Source organism: Lissotriton vulgaris, chromosome 5 (assembly GCF_964263255.1).
Source record: "Lissotriton vulgaris chromosome 5, aLisVul1.2, whole genome shotgun sequence".
Taxonomy (NCBI): domain Eukaryota; kingdom Metazoa; phylum Chordata; class Amphibia; order Caudata; family Salamandridae; genus Lissotriton; species Lissotriton vulgaris.
In genome coordinates this window covers 784,312,739-784,329,552 of record NC_141693.1, presented here as the reverse complement: position 1 = coordinate 784,329,552, position 16,814 = coordinate 784,312,739, and the positions used below count along the sequence as shown (strand labels likewise).

Below are 16,814 nucleotides of genomic sequence, written 5' to 3'. Positions count from 1 at the left end.
GATTACATCCTTTTTGGCAAACAGGACACAATCAATCTTGCTGGGTCCTTTTCTGACATCAGTACAAGTCATTACAAGGGGGGTACCTCAGGGGGCTTCTTTGAGTCCTCTGTTTAACATATATATCGCCCCTCTTGTCTCACTGAACTCGAACTATGGGATCGAAATCACGTCGTACGCCCACGATACCCAATTGATCCTGTCCTTGGATAAGACCGCTACTAATGTTGAGGAACATTTTTAAATCTGTCTGACAGCGGTATTACAATGGATGAGGGAAAATCATCTATGCTATAATACTGACAAGACAGAAATCTTACCAATTGGTAAAGATAACTCTTTCCAACCAAAGGACTGGTGGCGACATAACACCACAGCACCGCCATCAACGGTGGAAGTGGCCAAGAATTTAGGGGAGTGGTTTGACTCTGCTCTCTCATTCAAACCCCATGTTCTGACATTGACCGGGACCTGCTTTGGGCTTATAAAAACCTTGAGAACGTTTTTTAATTTGATCCCTCTGGCCACCAAGAAGACAGTAGCAGTGGCTCTCATACTATAGAGGCTAGACTACTGTAATAGTCTCCTTGCTGGAACTAACAAAACTATCCTGAGGAGACTACAGGTGGTTCAGCACTCAGCGGCCAGATTGGTCTTAGGTCTCCCACGTAGGGCATCGGCCTCGGCTGCATTGAAAGTTCTTCATTGGCTCCCGGTCCACAAAAGAGTCCTGTTTAAACTCTTACTGACAACTTTTAGAGCCCATTGCCAGCTGGGTCCACGATATTTTTCAGCAAGATTTAGGCCCCATAGCACTGTAAGAACATTAAGGTCTACTACTGCAAATCTGCTCAGGGTTCCAGCATTTAAATTAGCCACTAGAGGCGGAAGATCAGCTACTGTTCTGGGAGCAAAAGCCTGGAATAGTATGTTTAAGGAGCTCAGAGCTAGTGAACAGGAGGGGCAGTTTAGGAAACTGTTAAAGATGTGGATATTCAAACTATCGAATGCTTGCTGCCTAAAGTTAATTTAGGATTATGTCACACATCTGACCTGTTGTTAGTTACTACACACAAAAGGGTGCCCTCTTCTCAAACTACTTACAGTATGATTTCTACTGAGACCAAGTAAACAATTTCAATAAATCTGGTCAGGTATATTTATTTATACCTCTTAGTCATACAATTCCTTGCAAAACTATTTATAATAGCAGAGGAAAATACACAATACAACAAATTACTTACAACCTTACTCAGTCAACAATTAACATAAAACATAACACAATTTATATCCAAAAAATGACATCAATAAAGCATCCAAAAAGAAATACAAATGACAATTCATCAATTTTACAATACACTAGACCATTTCTATAGTCTCAATTATTTTTTGAAAAAAGCGAACTGATTCATAACAAGAGCAACAAAGCATGTGTCGCTTAGTCACAAGACACCAGATGTACTAATTGGCTCTTGATGGATTTAACGACGCGTTTCAAGTTCGGGCCATAAATCCCCAAACCATCATCAGGGCTCTGTTAGTAGTCTGTTTAGGATGCAAAAAAACATCGAGTTTTAATGACAACCTTTTTCCCTCTTCTCTAAAAAGAACCGTTTGGATAGTATACATATACCTGTATCTTTCTATATGAGAGGTCACTGGTAACTTCTATTGATGGATGCACTCCTCTCTTCAAGTCTCGAGTGGAGCACCTCTTTTTTATAAAAAATCTAAAAATGAACAACATATTGTATACGTTTGTAGGAGATATTTACAATGCGCTAGAAAAACTAGTCAGAATAATTAAGGAATTCATACCTCCGTCTATGCGGGCTGGCGCTGCAAAGGGGGGGGGGGGGCGGAGGAATTTCTGTGTTTGATTTATTTTAGTCCTATTTAAACAAAAAACACATGCGTGTTTGTGTCAGCCTATATATTTATCAGTTAGAGTTGTAGTTGTCTATCCATACACTATTTACTTTTCATACCTGTCGTGTGGTCCATGTAATAGTACAGCATTTATTCCTCTACGGCAACCTCGTTCACCTATTTAAAAAAATGCACTTATCAGGGCGCACATTTCTTAAAACACAACTCGTATCTTTATTTAGTCGCAAAGGAATCCCTACCTGTTTAAGGTTTCTATTTTAAATCTTGTAAAATCTGTACGTTTACAAGGAACAAATTTCAAACCTAAATTTTTCCTTGTTGGCCCTTCCCTAAAAAAGACACCTGAACAAGTATATCCTTTTTTAAAAGAGGACTACTATACCCAGTTAGAGTCACGCAGGGCGCTGTACGACTATCAAGGCAGATCTCGAAATCGCTTCACCACCTTTTCTGAGATTTCGTCATCTGATTCATCAGATCCAGATCCAAGAGGCAATAACTCACGTAAACAGGTGTCTTTTTTAGAGAAGGGTTATGAGAAACAAGGGTACCCCTTTAGTCAAAACCTGGGGTCAAAGTATTGTTAAAAAAGAAACAATGGTCATGGGTGGCCTAATAAGGTCCTAGTAAGAAAAATTACAAAGGACTTTATTAATGTTTTCACAATTATGTTTTCTCGGTTTTTCAGGTGCTCACACATGTGACAAGGTGCTTATAGTGACTGACTTGACCGCCGAGTCAGATAATACATCTATCATATCGTGCAAAGAAAGCTCACGTCCTGATGATGATCTAAAGTCATGTTAGATCGAAACGCCGTCGACCCTTGCAAGGAAACTCCCCTTCCCTACTGTATATATTTTTTTGGGGAATACCCTTGCTTGTGACACTTTGTATATAGTTTTTTAATATTTCACTCAGTCACTATAAGCACCTTGTCACATGTGTGAGCACCTGAAAAACCGAGAAAACATAATTGTGAAAACATTAATAAAGTCCTTTGTTTGTTACCTTACAAAACTGTCTCCCAAGTTTAACTCATCTACCAGAAATAACTTTTCTTACCAGGACCTTCTTAGGCCATCCAGAAATAATTTTTCTTACTAGGACCTTATTAGGCCACCCATGACCATTGTTTCTTTTTTAACAATTTTTTAGAGAAGGGCCAACAAGGAAAAACCAGGTTCAAAGCCCCGTGGCAAATGCGAACGCGCAAACGGTTTTACCAATCGTAGAGAAACCTAACGTGGTCGTTAATTTATCTGAACGGCGATTAACAGAGCACGAAGAATCCTTACTAAATTTAGGTTTGAAATTTGTTCCTTGTAAACGTACAGATTTGACAAGATTTAAAATAGAAACCCTAGATTTTTGTAGGAAACTGAGGCTCAAAGCCTTTTTCTTCAACCAACCGGCATCCCAAAATATTGAGACAACAGGATTAAGGAATAAATCTACATTTGTTCCATATCAGAATATTCCAAAACAGATACAGGTGTTTGAGCAAATCCTGTTATCTTCTATTAACAAAATGGAAAGAACTAAGAAATATGTGCCCCCTATCATCAGTAAAGGACAGCTACAGGCAATACAAAGCCTCAAGGAAGACCCCTCCCTGGTTATAAAACAGGCAGATAAGGGGGGAGCCGTTGTCATCTGGCCTTGTGATAAATATGTCACTGAAGGGCTCAAACACGTAAACAACACCATATGGTATCGAGCTTTGAACGAGGACCCAGCGAGGCATATTCAAGGACTAATTATCGAACTGTTGGTACAAGGAAGAGAGGAAGGTTTTTTGGGTGTTAAGGAATTTGAATTTTTAAACAAAAAATTTCCGCGAATACCGATCTTATACCTTTTACCCAAAATACACAAAAACCTAGCTGAACCACCAGGGCGCCCGATTTATTGGGTTGTGACTCCTGTTTGGAGACTATATCCAAATACGTGGATTTTTTCCTAAAGCCCTTTCTGAAGGAGGTAAAATCTTATCTCAGAGATACTACAGATTTTTTATCAAAGGTGGAAGGAACTAGCTTTGATCCATCCAAACAAATAATGGCGACTATGGACGTTACGTCCCTTTACACACAAATTTCTCAGGAAGAAGCCCTAGAGGTAATTGAGTTGTATTTGGATAAAAGGGACAAGCCACACAGGGTGCCTACTTCATTCATTTTAAAACATTCAGCGATAGCACTGCAAAAGAACTATTTTCTATTCAATGACCGGTTCTATATGCAAGTTAAGGGCACTGCCATGGGGTGTCCTTATGCCCCAGAAATGGCAGTGCTCTACATGGCACAGTATGAGACCATGTTTGTGGAGAACAATAACCCATACATGGCAAATATCAAACAATGGTGGCGCTACATAGACGGCGTCTGGCTCCTGTGGCAGGGGAGCCAGACGGAGCTCTTGGCGTTCTATGAATGGATCAACAGTAGACATGGGGACATCAAATTTTCGATTGAGACAAGTACTGTGAGAATGACATTCTTGGATGTTGAGGTAACCTGTGAGGATGGGAGATTAAAAACATCCCTATATAAGAAATCTACGGATAAAAATACCATTTTACACCACAAAAGCTACCATCCCAGGAGTTTGAAGGCAAATTTGCCTTATGGGCAAATGCTCCGTATTCGGAGAAATTGCTCTGAGTTGGGGGATTATGACTATCACGCCAAGGCATTTTGTAATGAGATGATCCATAGAGGGTACCCAAGGAAGCTCTTGAAGCATTCCTATAAAAGAGCTCGGTTTACCCCTAGGGAAACCTTACTACAAATCAAAGAAAAGAAGGAACTAGATCGAATGGTATGCGTCACCACCTTCGGGCCTGACACACATAAGCTAAGACAAGCGGTGCTTAAAAACTGGCACCTCTTCGAGGACTTGGAATGTCCTTTTCCACGCCCATTTTTCGCACACAAAAAAAATCGGAGCTTGGGACAACAAATTGTGAGAGCTGACCTCCCTAAGTCCCAACCAAAACATGACCTCCTGGCTTTGTGGGACATGAAGCCAATAGAAGGGCGCCACAAATGTGGGAATTGTGTTTCATGCGGTAGCACTATTGAAGGAACTGAGTTCCAAAATCAGGGAGTTAGTTAAGTGGAAGCATCTTGACTTCTCGAACTGTAAGACCAAAAACGTAATTTACGTAATCATTTGCCCCTGCCGGAGGATTTACATCGGCAAAACAAATCAACAAGTCAACCTCCGCATAGGGCAACACAGGTCCAGAATAAAGGAAAAAATTCTCACTGCCCCCATGGTCGAACACTTCGTCGAAATGTCCCATAATGAGAATGACTTTAGATGGTCTGTACTTCATACAATGAATAATGTACAGCGCCCTGCCGACATTGACAATATGCTACTTGAGAAAGAAGCATATTTAATCCTGAAATTTAACTGTGTAATGACTGGTCTAAATAACATGTCAGAATTGTCAAGAATCTGAGATTTGGGGTCAACTGTCCGATTGTTGACGCTGAGGCTACAGGAACATCCTATAATAAATAGAAAGCAATTATGTATTACCAACTTCTTGCTTTCAGAAGAATGAGTGTGCAGTTTCATTTCTAGACGAATCATGTAATACAGCGAGCAACGTTAGTAATTAGCGCTTCCAAATAATATCGTGAGTTTTTGAACACCCACGGCGCCTCGAAACTTCAGTTCCCACAATGCACCTAATATAATCTTGCACCTTTTTAACTTCCGAAAAAGTCAGCCGGCTTCATAAATGACTACTAATCGATTGAGAAGCATCAGCTTTATGTAGCGGAAAGCAGACCACAGCTGCAGGTATTGTGATAAGACGAATGTATGGACCCAATTTGTTTTTCGTCTTTAGACTCACATCGCAACTGACACAATATTATGCTCCCCTTAAGGTGAGCGAGTGATTTATTAGTAAATCGGAACCGGCGAGTAGAAACTAAGGCGAGGTCTTCACACGCCGAGCCCCGGACGGGGCCACGAACGGGGGCGAGAGGCCTGACCTTGTTTCATAAGAAAACAGGTAGGGATTCCTTTGCGACTAAATAAAGATACGAGTTGTGTTTTAAGAAATGTGTGCCCTGATAAGTGCATTTTTTTAAAATAGGTGAATGAGGTTGCCGTAGAGGAATAAATGCTGTACTATTACATGGACCACACGACAGGTATGAAAAGTAAATAGTGTATGGATAGACAACTACAACTCTCACTGATAAATATATAGGCTGACACAAACACGCATGTGTTTTTTGTTTAAATAGGACTAAAATAAATCAAACACAGAAATTCCTCCGCCCCCCCTTTGCAGCGCCAGCCCGCATAGACGGAGGTATGAATTCCTTAATTATTCTGACTAGTTTTTCTAGCGCTTTGTAAATATCTCCTACAAACGCATACAATATGTTGTTCATTTTTAGATTTTTTATAAAAAAGAGGTTCTCCACTCGAGACTTGAAGAGAGGAGTGCATCCATCAATAGAAGTCACCAGTGACCACTCATATAGAAAGATACAGGTATATATACACTATCCAAACGGTTCTTTTTAGAGAAGAGGAAAATAGGTTGTCATTAAAACTTGATGTTTTTTTGCATCCTAAACAGACTACTAACAGGGCCCTGATGATGGTTTGGGGATTCATGGCCCGAACTTGAAACGCGTCGGCAAATCCATCAAGAGCCAATTAGTACATCTGGTGTCTTTTGACTAAGCGACACATGCTTTGTTGCTCTAGTTATGAATCAGTTTGCTTTTTTCATAAAATAATTGAGACTATAGAAATGGTCTAGTGTATTGTAAAATTGATGAATTGTCATTTATATTTCTTTTTGGATGCTTTATTGATGTCATTTTTTGGATATAAATTGTGTTGTTTTATGTTAATTGTTGACTGAGTAAGGTTGTAAGTAATTTGTTGTATTGTGTATTTTCCTCTGCTATTATAAATTGTTTTGCATGAAATTATATGACTAAGAGGTATAAATAAATATACCTGACCAGATTTAATGAAATTGTTTATTTGGTCTCAGTAGAAATCATACTGTAAGTAGTTTGAGAAGAGGGCACCCTTTTGTGTGTAGATTTATAAATGGTCCAGCTCTCCCTCAGCCCCACCAGGACCTACCTCCTTTGGTGTGCTGTTGTTAGTTACAGCGCCCAGAGACTCCGTTAGGAGTGGCAGTTCGCGCTACAGAAAATTACTTTTCATTTCATTTCATTCTCCAGTGGCAGTTCGCGCTACAGAAAATTACTTTTCATTTCATTTCATTCTCCTGACAGATATAGATGAGAATGTCAATGTGTTGCGTGTCGAGGGAGGTGAGTTATTGACGCTTCCATCCCAGGGTCTGGGTGGAGGCGGGGGTCGTTGAACTTCAAGGGATGATGATGAAGATGGGGGTAGTGGGTTTAGTTGGGTCATGAGGTACGCTGGGTGGGGTGATGGTGTGGCTTTTTGGTGCACAGAGATGATGAGAGTTGATGATGTTTCTTCCATCCGGTCTGGGTGATGTAGGCTTTTATTGCTGAACAGCTGCTTCAAATATGCGCTGTGACCTGACCTGCCTTTCACCTCGGCTGCTGGCTCTGGCTTAGGGTCCTATTTATGAAAATGTCACGCAGTACAGCACAGAAAGTCACCATGCTGCACTGTTTGACAGGGAAAGGGCAGTAATGTACCGTATTTAAGGCAATGTCCACCATGGTGCCATGGTGCCATGGTGCGAGGGTGCCTGCATTGCATGCAGGATTTTTTCGTCCAGGAAGGGAAGCCTTGCTGCACAAAAGACAATCCATAGAGGTATATTCCTCTATGTGTTGCGCAGAATGCAATACACATGGAAAGAGAAAAGAGAAATAAAGATATTTCTCCTTGTTACGCCTCTCCTCGTAAGGCATACGTTTTTGGCACATTCCCAGATTTACGAGTTCACGGTAAATCTGGGAATCCGTCAAAATCTATGGGAGTTCCATGAGAACACCCACGCAATGCCCATGGAATGCCATCCCAGGGCAGAGTAAGGCAACTCCAGCGATAGGCACTATGGAGCCACTCACAGCCGCGCAAAGTGGACTTGCATGGCTTCATAAATCTAACATAAGGTTTCTGTCTCTCTTGCACCATGTGTGGTGCAGGAACGACACAAACCATCTTGTTAATAGGCTCCTTGGTGCATCACAAGTTGCCGATGTAAAGAAATTAGTGGCTGCCGTTTATACAGGCATGACAGAATCCCATGTATTGTACTAGAGTATTATCTTAATGTTATACATGAGTGAATCACTTTACTAGGGCAGATTTTCTGTTGTGTATTACAAAAGAGCCTTTTCTGTCATAAATAAAGCCATTTGTATCTATAAGCTGAAGCTTCATATGTAGATAGAATTGTAAATTAGGCTTTTGTTTTTAACTGCTCCCATTTTTCAACTCAAACTCTTGCCTAAAGATTTTCCCTAATTTCTTTCAGACGCCACCTTTGCATTAGGGGAGCTCCCAAATTCCCTGGACATGATTGAGAGTAGCCTTGGGGAAACAGAGCGGAAAAGGCGACATGCTAAGAAGGATGACTACAACATTGAGGTTCTGCTGGCAGTGGATGACTCCGTCGTGCGTTTCCATGGAAAGGAGCATGTGCAGAACTATGTCCTCACCCTCATGAACATAGTGAGGTTTTGGAGTTTTATTTTCTATAATGAAGTTTGTGTGTAGGAATCACTTCTGTTGTTTTTTGTCTTCCATTTCACTTACAGATTCCGGTAAGTAGGTTATCAAACAGGAAGTTGGAAGAAAAAGATCAGGAAGTGAATAATTGAAGAGAAACTAGCAAAATAGAATGGGGTGCTGGAGAAAGAGAGGCAAATGATTTTACCGATCAATCAATACTTTATTTCGCATTAATTTCCAATGCAAAAAAGTTCATAGACTGCAAAATATCAAGCAAAAAAATTACAATAATATCATGAAATATTAGTTTTAAAACAATTAAAAAGATAAAAATAATGTAATTGGTCAAATTGCATCATATTGATTTTTCCATGAATGGCTGTTCTTTTTGGTCAATCACAGCACAAGTAATGATAGAAACGAGGATTGTCAGGCGTCCCTTAAAATAGAATGAGGACTTCACTTCAGGTCATTGCAGACATCATCTCTAGTCCAGAACTTTTCACCTACAAATCATTGATTGTTACTCTAATTAGTTAAATGAACGAAAAACAAACCTCCCACACCCGAGCTGTATTACACCGCCACATAATCAGTGTTCGAAATGGCCTGAGGCAAAATGAAATTTAATCTAGAAAATCAAAGATCATTACAAAGGCGCTTTGACTATTTGACTATGTGACCCTCTTGTATGTCAGGCGGGCTGCTGGATATTCCACTGTCTGGTTTGTAAGGTTTACAATCATTTAGCTGCTGTAGCAGGTGAAAGAATGTAAGGGGCAGCAGCAGGGCACAAAAATTGGTGGTACTTTTTGTAAGAAGGGGGGCACTCACCATAAGGGAAAAAAGCAGGGTGGGGGCGAACGCCTCTGTAAACAGAAAAAAAGAAGGACTGCAGGAGCCTGTGCTAACATCTGGGTCCCAGTGCGCAAAATCATTGCTATGAAAGAAGCTAGACTTCTGAAAGTCACACTGTAGAGAACTAACAAGGAAAAAAATGGTACATGGGGAAATGTGGTGTGGTGAGCATCGGTGGAGATGCTGGAATCGCTGTGGGACAAACACCAGTGAATAGAGTGTATGGTGTGAGTCCCCATGTGTAATTTCAGCAAGTCTCATGTGTTTATGGCTCTTTGTGAAATAGTAAAGGTTCATAACTTGTCAGACGTTACAATGAAGACCACTCCACATTTTTCAAGTTCTGATGGGCACAGGCCTACTACTAAATCTGCCCATCTTGAGAGATGTTGCTAATATTTGCTTCCATTGTTCTTTTATTGAGCTAACCTGAAGCTGGTTCTAACAAGTCGTGTAAAAATGATACAGGATAATTATGTCTTGAGTGAATACATTTGCCTTAGTTCCAAAATCGAAACACTTGCTGAATCACTGTATGACATGTAAACCTTTTTGTATACGGTTGCACAGATATAAGACATGTTTGCTAAGAAGACTTCTGCCCTGGTGAAAAAGCATTACTGGAAGAATATGATTACAATAATTATTTTTGTACCTTTTTGTTAAGTGCTGGCTTGTGATGGAGGCCATTTTGTAGCACTTTTCAGCTGATAATACAGATGAGAACTAGGCCAGTGTTCTACACAGGAAGCTGGCTAAATGTCTTTGATGGAAAGGGAATGTCCTTACTGATCATGAAGACTGATATTTGCCAGATGTGGTTCTGCGCCCAAACGCGTCAGTACCTTTCAAAGCTGGGTAATCCTTTTTTTTGTTAAGGTGTGGGATTGGAAGGATTCCTTGAAAGGTAAAGGTTTCCATTGTTCTGGCAAATAGCCATACTTGGAATGTTTCTGAGGTCGGTTTGCACCAAGTAACTTATTTGTCCTATTAACATTGATGTTTCCCTGTTCTTTAGCTTCTTCTAGTTGACTCTTGACTGTGTGATCATGTTTGTGTTGTTGCATCTCAGGTTGCAGTCTGGAAGGTGGATCTCAAATAGAACCTGAAATGTTTAGAGTCATGTTTGTTGGCAGTAGCAGAAATTGTTCATGATGCTGGCAAAGTTTCTGTGTTATATACATCATCATCCTCTAACCCTAGGACATGCATTTTTGTGGTGATTGCTATATGCCCAGCCTAGACTTGTTTGTATGTTTTCTTTGTGTTGATCTTTTCAAACATACACACACTATACATCTCGATATAGTATGACATATAGTGGGAAAAATACATTCTAGGTCCATTAGCAGCACTGATTCTTAAGCACCAACTATATACTTTACATTAAAGGCACACAAGTTCCAAAAGACAAGAACCAATACGAGTGCTTTTTGAGAGCTAGACAAATTCATGTTCCATAACCTAAAAATGGCATGATATGCTAGCTTCTTTTTGATGGCATTTTATTGTGTGGCACATGAATATTGATGGCATATTCATCAGGGAGAGATTTAGGGTGACCATTATATTTCATGCCACTGGATTTGCAGAATGTGGTGTTTCTGCTACACAGCGTTTACAATGCATATGTTGTATCGTTGTTTCATGTAATAAAAGCCAGAATCAATTTCTGTCATACCCCATCTTGTGCTGTACATTTTTACTCGGCATACAGTTTTCATTGAAGTATATAAAATGTCTTTCTTATTACATAGGGCTATTCTCTGAGCAGTGTGAAAGACCTAGGAGAAAGAAATGATGTCATGAGGACCTCCCAAAATCTGTTTTTGTACAGTGTCCACTATAGTACGTCTTTGAAACACCTATGATTTTCATGAAATGGCAGCATATTCTAAGTCTATACGTTTCATTTTGTTAACATTGCAGAGGGTTACAATAGACACGAATGCATTGGCCCACTACTGTCCGTGTTAAACATGTGTCGCATATCTGTGAACAAAAGTGGTTGATCAGAAAAACATGAAAACTGACAGTAATTATCAGTGATTGAGAAGAAATCCGAAATTTCCACCAACACGTTTTGCTTTCTCCAGTGAGTTGCCCCAATTATGAAAGCTTTGACAAGATTTAGGCTCACCGCTCACTGTGCCACAGAGGTCAATTTTCACATCAGTGATGAGCCCCAACAAAGCTTAAATATGTCTGTGGTTGCTTTGTTTCCATATATAGAGAAGAGAATCTGGCTTAGCAGTTCAGACCGTTTTTATAAAGGATGGAGCCAGTGGCAGCTGCTCTGGGAAAGCAGCACTGTGGTGGGGAGAGGGTATGAAGAGAAGTGAGGTTTAGAATAATGCACTTACCTGCCGGCCGGCCGCCTCTCCTCCGTCCGGTGTGGATTGAGAGGTAAGGGGGTTAAAAAAGGAATTTTAGTAAACAGCCTTGAACAGCAGTAGACATGCACAATGCTGATACTGAAATGTGCATATTTTCGTATAAGTACATTGATTTATCTTCTGCAGGTGTTCATATCATTGAAACATGTCATGCATTCAAGCATGACTGCATAATTATTGGTTAAATAAAAATGGAAATATACCAGTTTCAGGTTTCTTTGTTTCACAAAACACATAATAAATATGGATAAATACAGATAAAGTTGACAAAAAATAAATATGGATAAATACAGATGGAAATGTCAAAAAAATAAATACCATAAAACCGGGAGCTCTAATTATATGTTTTATTGTTCATTTCACTGGTTATTTGAAACTACTCTGCCCTTGCAAACCATTAAACGGGCCGAAACAGCCTTGCAGTGCTTAATTTGTGCCGGTGTTGCCAGGTGGTTGCAGGCAATCAGCACTGTCACTCATTTTAGGGGATCGGATCTAAATCGTCAAACTTTGAGAACTTTGAGCAAGTGAGAGCATAAGGCAAAAATGAGCGATAAACACCTTGAGAAAGCAAGGATGCAAACTAAAACATGCGGAAGTTGGATATAAAGAGACAGGAAGTGTAAAATGGTGAAGAAAGAGGCCTGAGAAGGTTTGAAGAATAAACTGCAATGTATTTGGCAACCCGAGCATTCAGCATCATGGCGATTAGGGCGTGTGGCTGAGGGTCTTGTGCTAAAACTTCGGGGTCCAGCACTTAACGTTTTTTTAATCAAAATAAGCACTGGAAACAGGAGAGAGGTTTTCAAGAGAGCACTCACAAAAACCCTTCAACAGTTTAACCTTGACTTTGACACATCCACTCCCCCACTATGAAAAGACTACTGTTCCCCACCGCCCTTGTATCCTGCCGATTTTTTTCCTCTCTGACCTTTACTTAAATAGCAGACCCCGGCTCAATGTTTATTTTATTACTGACCTTAATATGATTTACTTTATTTACCCAGAGAATATGTGAAACAAAGTGTTTTCTCCATCCGAGTTATTATTTTTTATCACTTTTGTTACCCTACTTTCTGTTTTGCTAAACGTCAAACTGCGGCTCTCTGTGTTTTGCTGTTCAGATTAAGTGGCTGTCTGGGCGCCATATGTTCTCTTTAAAGAAACTTTTTTCACCTCATTCCTTTTCCTGCCTCTGCGGTGTTGTCGGGAGCCAAAAGTAAGACCCAGGGGCCTTTAATAGGAATCGTAAACTGTCCAATGAAAAAAAAAAAAAGAAAAAGGCCTTACAACGAGTCTATAAATCGTTCCCATTAGCGAAAAAACAACATGATGTATGCCAAGTAGCTTATACTATCCCATCTCCTACTTTTGCTACTATTAATAGCTGGTTTCATTTGATATATACTTACAACTGGCTATGTTACTACCTTACGTTTAGTACCCACTGTCTTCAGTAACGCATACTTTTTCTCCCACGCCCACCTTCTGCATCCAATTTTTTCTTCCAACTGTACTGTCACGTGACTGTGCTCCATCCATCAGTCAGACAGCATCCGAATTGGGAGCATCACACCTATCAGGGTCAATATATCAATTAGCCTAAAAATCTCTCTTCTACCTACACTTTCAATTCATTCATTTTTGCCAAGACTTTCACTCCTTCTGTTCCCAAATGACATCTAACATTGAGATTGGAAATGTAAACAACATTAGCAATGCATTAGTTCTGCCAAGTCTGAGACACTCCAGCCTTAGGATGCCAAAGGGTTAGTTTGGTAATTCAGAATGCTTTTTAGAGGCCGCCATCTTTTTTGGGAATATTTAAGATGTTATGAGATGACCATTTCTTTTGGGACATTGAAATGAACAGTTTTATCAGCTAACAGAATAGAGTTGCGTGGTACTTTGACTGATATTTACAAGAGGTTGTTTTTCTATGCATGTCAACCATTTCCTGCTCATTTGCCATGACAGTTTTTAAGCAAAAATGGGCAGGTATCTTGTTAGGAGTTTTTCTTCATCCTCCAAGCACTGCATCGTTCTCGGCTATCTTTATGCCTTGCCAATGGTTGTAGAACCGGAAAGGGGGCGGGCGGACACCAAATAGCCTTGGACAATATTGGCTAAAGAGAGTTCATGATTTTAACTTTTTGTGTTTCTTTTTGCTGACAATTCACTAAATTCTGAAAATGCCTCACGTGAAAAACCTGTACTTTGCGGTTTAGAAGCCCCAGGAGTTTAAAAGGATAAGTTACATTTTGTTGGGAAAAGATTGGAAGATGCTGGCCAAGTGCTGTAAATCAAACCCGAAGGGAGACCACACAACAGTAAAGTTCCTCCCATCAGGGCAGGTTCGGCTTAAGCAGTTGTGCAGCAGTTGATGCTGTGACAAGGAAGATAAGGAAGTTATTCGACACATTAGGCTAATAGGATAACTGCTTAGAAAGTGCAAGGAGGAAACAGAATTTTGGCCTCGAGTTCAGTGAAAAATCCCTCCATGGGTCTAATTGATCCAATATGTGACTGGCAATGTCTCAAGCCAATGGCTTAAGCTTCCAGCGCCAAAAAAAAGCCACGCCCCATTACGCTTCAAACTTGAAAACTCTGATTTCAAGACTAAGCGCTAAATTTAAAAGAGAATACAGTCATATGCCCCAGCGCTGACAATTAAGTGCCGGTGCTGAGCAGCGGAATGCACCGGCACAAATTAAGCACTATTATCCTGTTAGTAATTTTTCTCCGGATTTGATACTTATTCCCAAATCTGGACGTATCCTGGCTTCATTCAGTATTGGGTTCAAAGTGAGACGTCACACTGTTTTTTTCACTTCGCAGACAACATGCGGTGAGCAGGAATACATCTCACTCCAATAATTTTTCACATGCAATTTCTTCAAGTTCTACATGATAGAAATTGCACCACCAAAACTTTGTAGTAGCAATAATACCAAGAGAAAGAATATTTTCAAAAATATTTTCTCACATTTGGTATTGAATTACAAAGATTACAATCGCAAAAAAAGGTCTGAAGTAATGCAGTGAAGTTTTATGAATGCAATCTGATTTTGCAAACCCACTTAGGTACAAATAGGTCTGTTTAGAAAATGCAAAATTGCAGGAGGTCAATATTAACTAGGCATGTCGCAACATTTGACTCCCCTATGATTGGTTACAGTCACATGACTGGTGGCCTGCACCAGTCAGCAGACTACCACCTTTATGATTGCTTTCCAAAACGTGTTTTTTTTAAACAGCCCAGTTCTCTAAAGGAACCCAGCTTGCTTTAAAAAGAAAAGAAAAAGGGTTATCGGTTTTGCAGAACTTCAAAGAGAGCAGGCGGTTCTCCTCTGAACCATGGCCTACTCCTGCACATGCCACGCTGATTCCTATAGGGCAGGGGTCCCCAAACCGGTCCTGGAGGGCCGGATCCATGCCAGATTTTTAAAATAACTACATGTATCTCAATGGGGATATCCAAAAATCTGGCATGGATCCGGCCCTCCAGGACCGGTTTGGAGACCCCTGTTATAGGGGAATGGGTACAAAGGGGACCCTTTTGCTTTGCAAACTAGTTACATTCTCATCTTGGAAGTCGGCAATAGATCAATGGTATGCCACCAGAATTACAGTTACAAACCATTGATACATACCTTACCGCTTTACAATATGGAAGGAACACCCTTAATTATCTCCTTCCAAATTGCGATTCAGTATGGATTTTTAAATCTATATTGCAATTGGGGTAAAGTGTTCCGAACCGCAAAGTGGGGTTAGTACAGCTGCAACCTATGTAATTCTGGGTCTGTAATCTCTAAACCACTTTGTACATCGGGTCCATTATCCTTATTGTTTTGATTGAAAATATATAATCAGGCACAACGCGGACCTGATATGTCTGCAAATGACATTTATATGGTATTTTTCTATCGTTTGATGACAGCAATCGCAAAATAATGCTGCAAGAATTATCACCCGAGATGTCTTATGATGGAATTTTTAACAAATCAGGTGTGTTGGCATGTATGCCCAGTGGTGTCCACCCAGTTTGTTCCCTGCCGCCTTAAATCTTACAATGTTGTTTTTGGTGTGAAATTAACCTGAAAGGGTTGACTGGCATGCTGAACGTCACTGCTGCTGAGCAATGAAAAGAAAAGGCACGTTTTTTATTCCCAAAGACACGGATCATCAGCAAGCAGCGGAACAACAGCCCACTGCTTTCAGCAGTCACCTCACAGCTCAGCAAAAGAGACGTCAAACTGCACTTAAAGGAGCCCTGTAAATGGGAGACTCCTGTTCAATCCTGGCAGCAGGCCAAGTGTAGGTGAAGGCGGTCCTCTGTAGAGAGTGCACTGCCATAGATGCACCAATGTGTAAACCCTTTGATAAGGGTTTTACTGAAGAATTTCTTGCACGTTTCTCTCAATATGTGTCTGTTCCCGCACCGTCCCTAATCACTGCTCGTTAGAGGGGCTCCTCTTGGGAAGAAAGAGGGCCCTCTTCAGAGAAAACCTCGCGTTCTTCAGGAATGCATGGGCTTAACAAGTTTATTTTAACAAAAATCTCCCTCATGTCTTCGAAATAAACTGTGGACCTGCTTCACAAACACATTGGCAAAGGCAATAAATAGTTATGGCTTTACTATGCTAACCTATGAAAGTCCATGCATTCACAAATACAGTTTGCTGCTTTGCATGGCCAAATGCTGCTTAGCAATCCAAGGCCAGACCGCTTGGTTTTGCCAATAATGGGAAACAGTAGCAAACGAGGCTTGCCTTTTGTATAGATTGCATTTACAGGATTATGAACTGAATGCGGCACACAGTGTGATGATTGATTGTACACTTAAGAGTTAAAATACTCTCTCATGTATTCCAATGGAAGCCCTTAGCAAAAGGCGGAATTATAAACCAAAATGCCATTGCCATGAATGAGATATAAAAACTCCTCTGCTTGAATCCAAAGCCTGCTCTATGTGTAATTCAATGCAGTGAT

At 40.4% G+C, this 16,814-nt stretch overlaps 1 protein-coding gene across 2 annotated transcripts in view; it reads left to right on the top strand.

The window, feature by feature from the left end:
• Window positions 1-16,814, top strand: part of ADAMTS14 (ADAM metallopeptidase with thrombospondin type 1 motif 14) — a 508,740-nt gene that overhangs the window by 108,163 nt on the left and 383,763 nt on the right. For both annotated transcript variants that reach the window (XM_086922254.1, XM_086922255.1), the window contains exon 4: window positions 8,369-8,565. In XM_086922254.1, coding sequence (XP_086778380.1) covers window positions 8,369-8,565 — 197 coding nt within the window. The remainder of the gene's footprint in view (window positions 1-8,368; window positions 8,566-16,814) is intronic.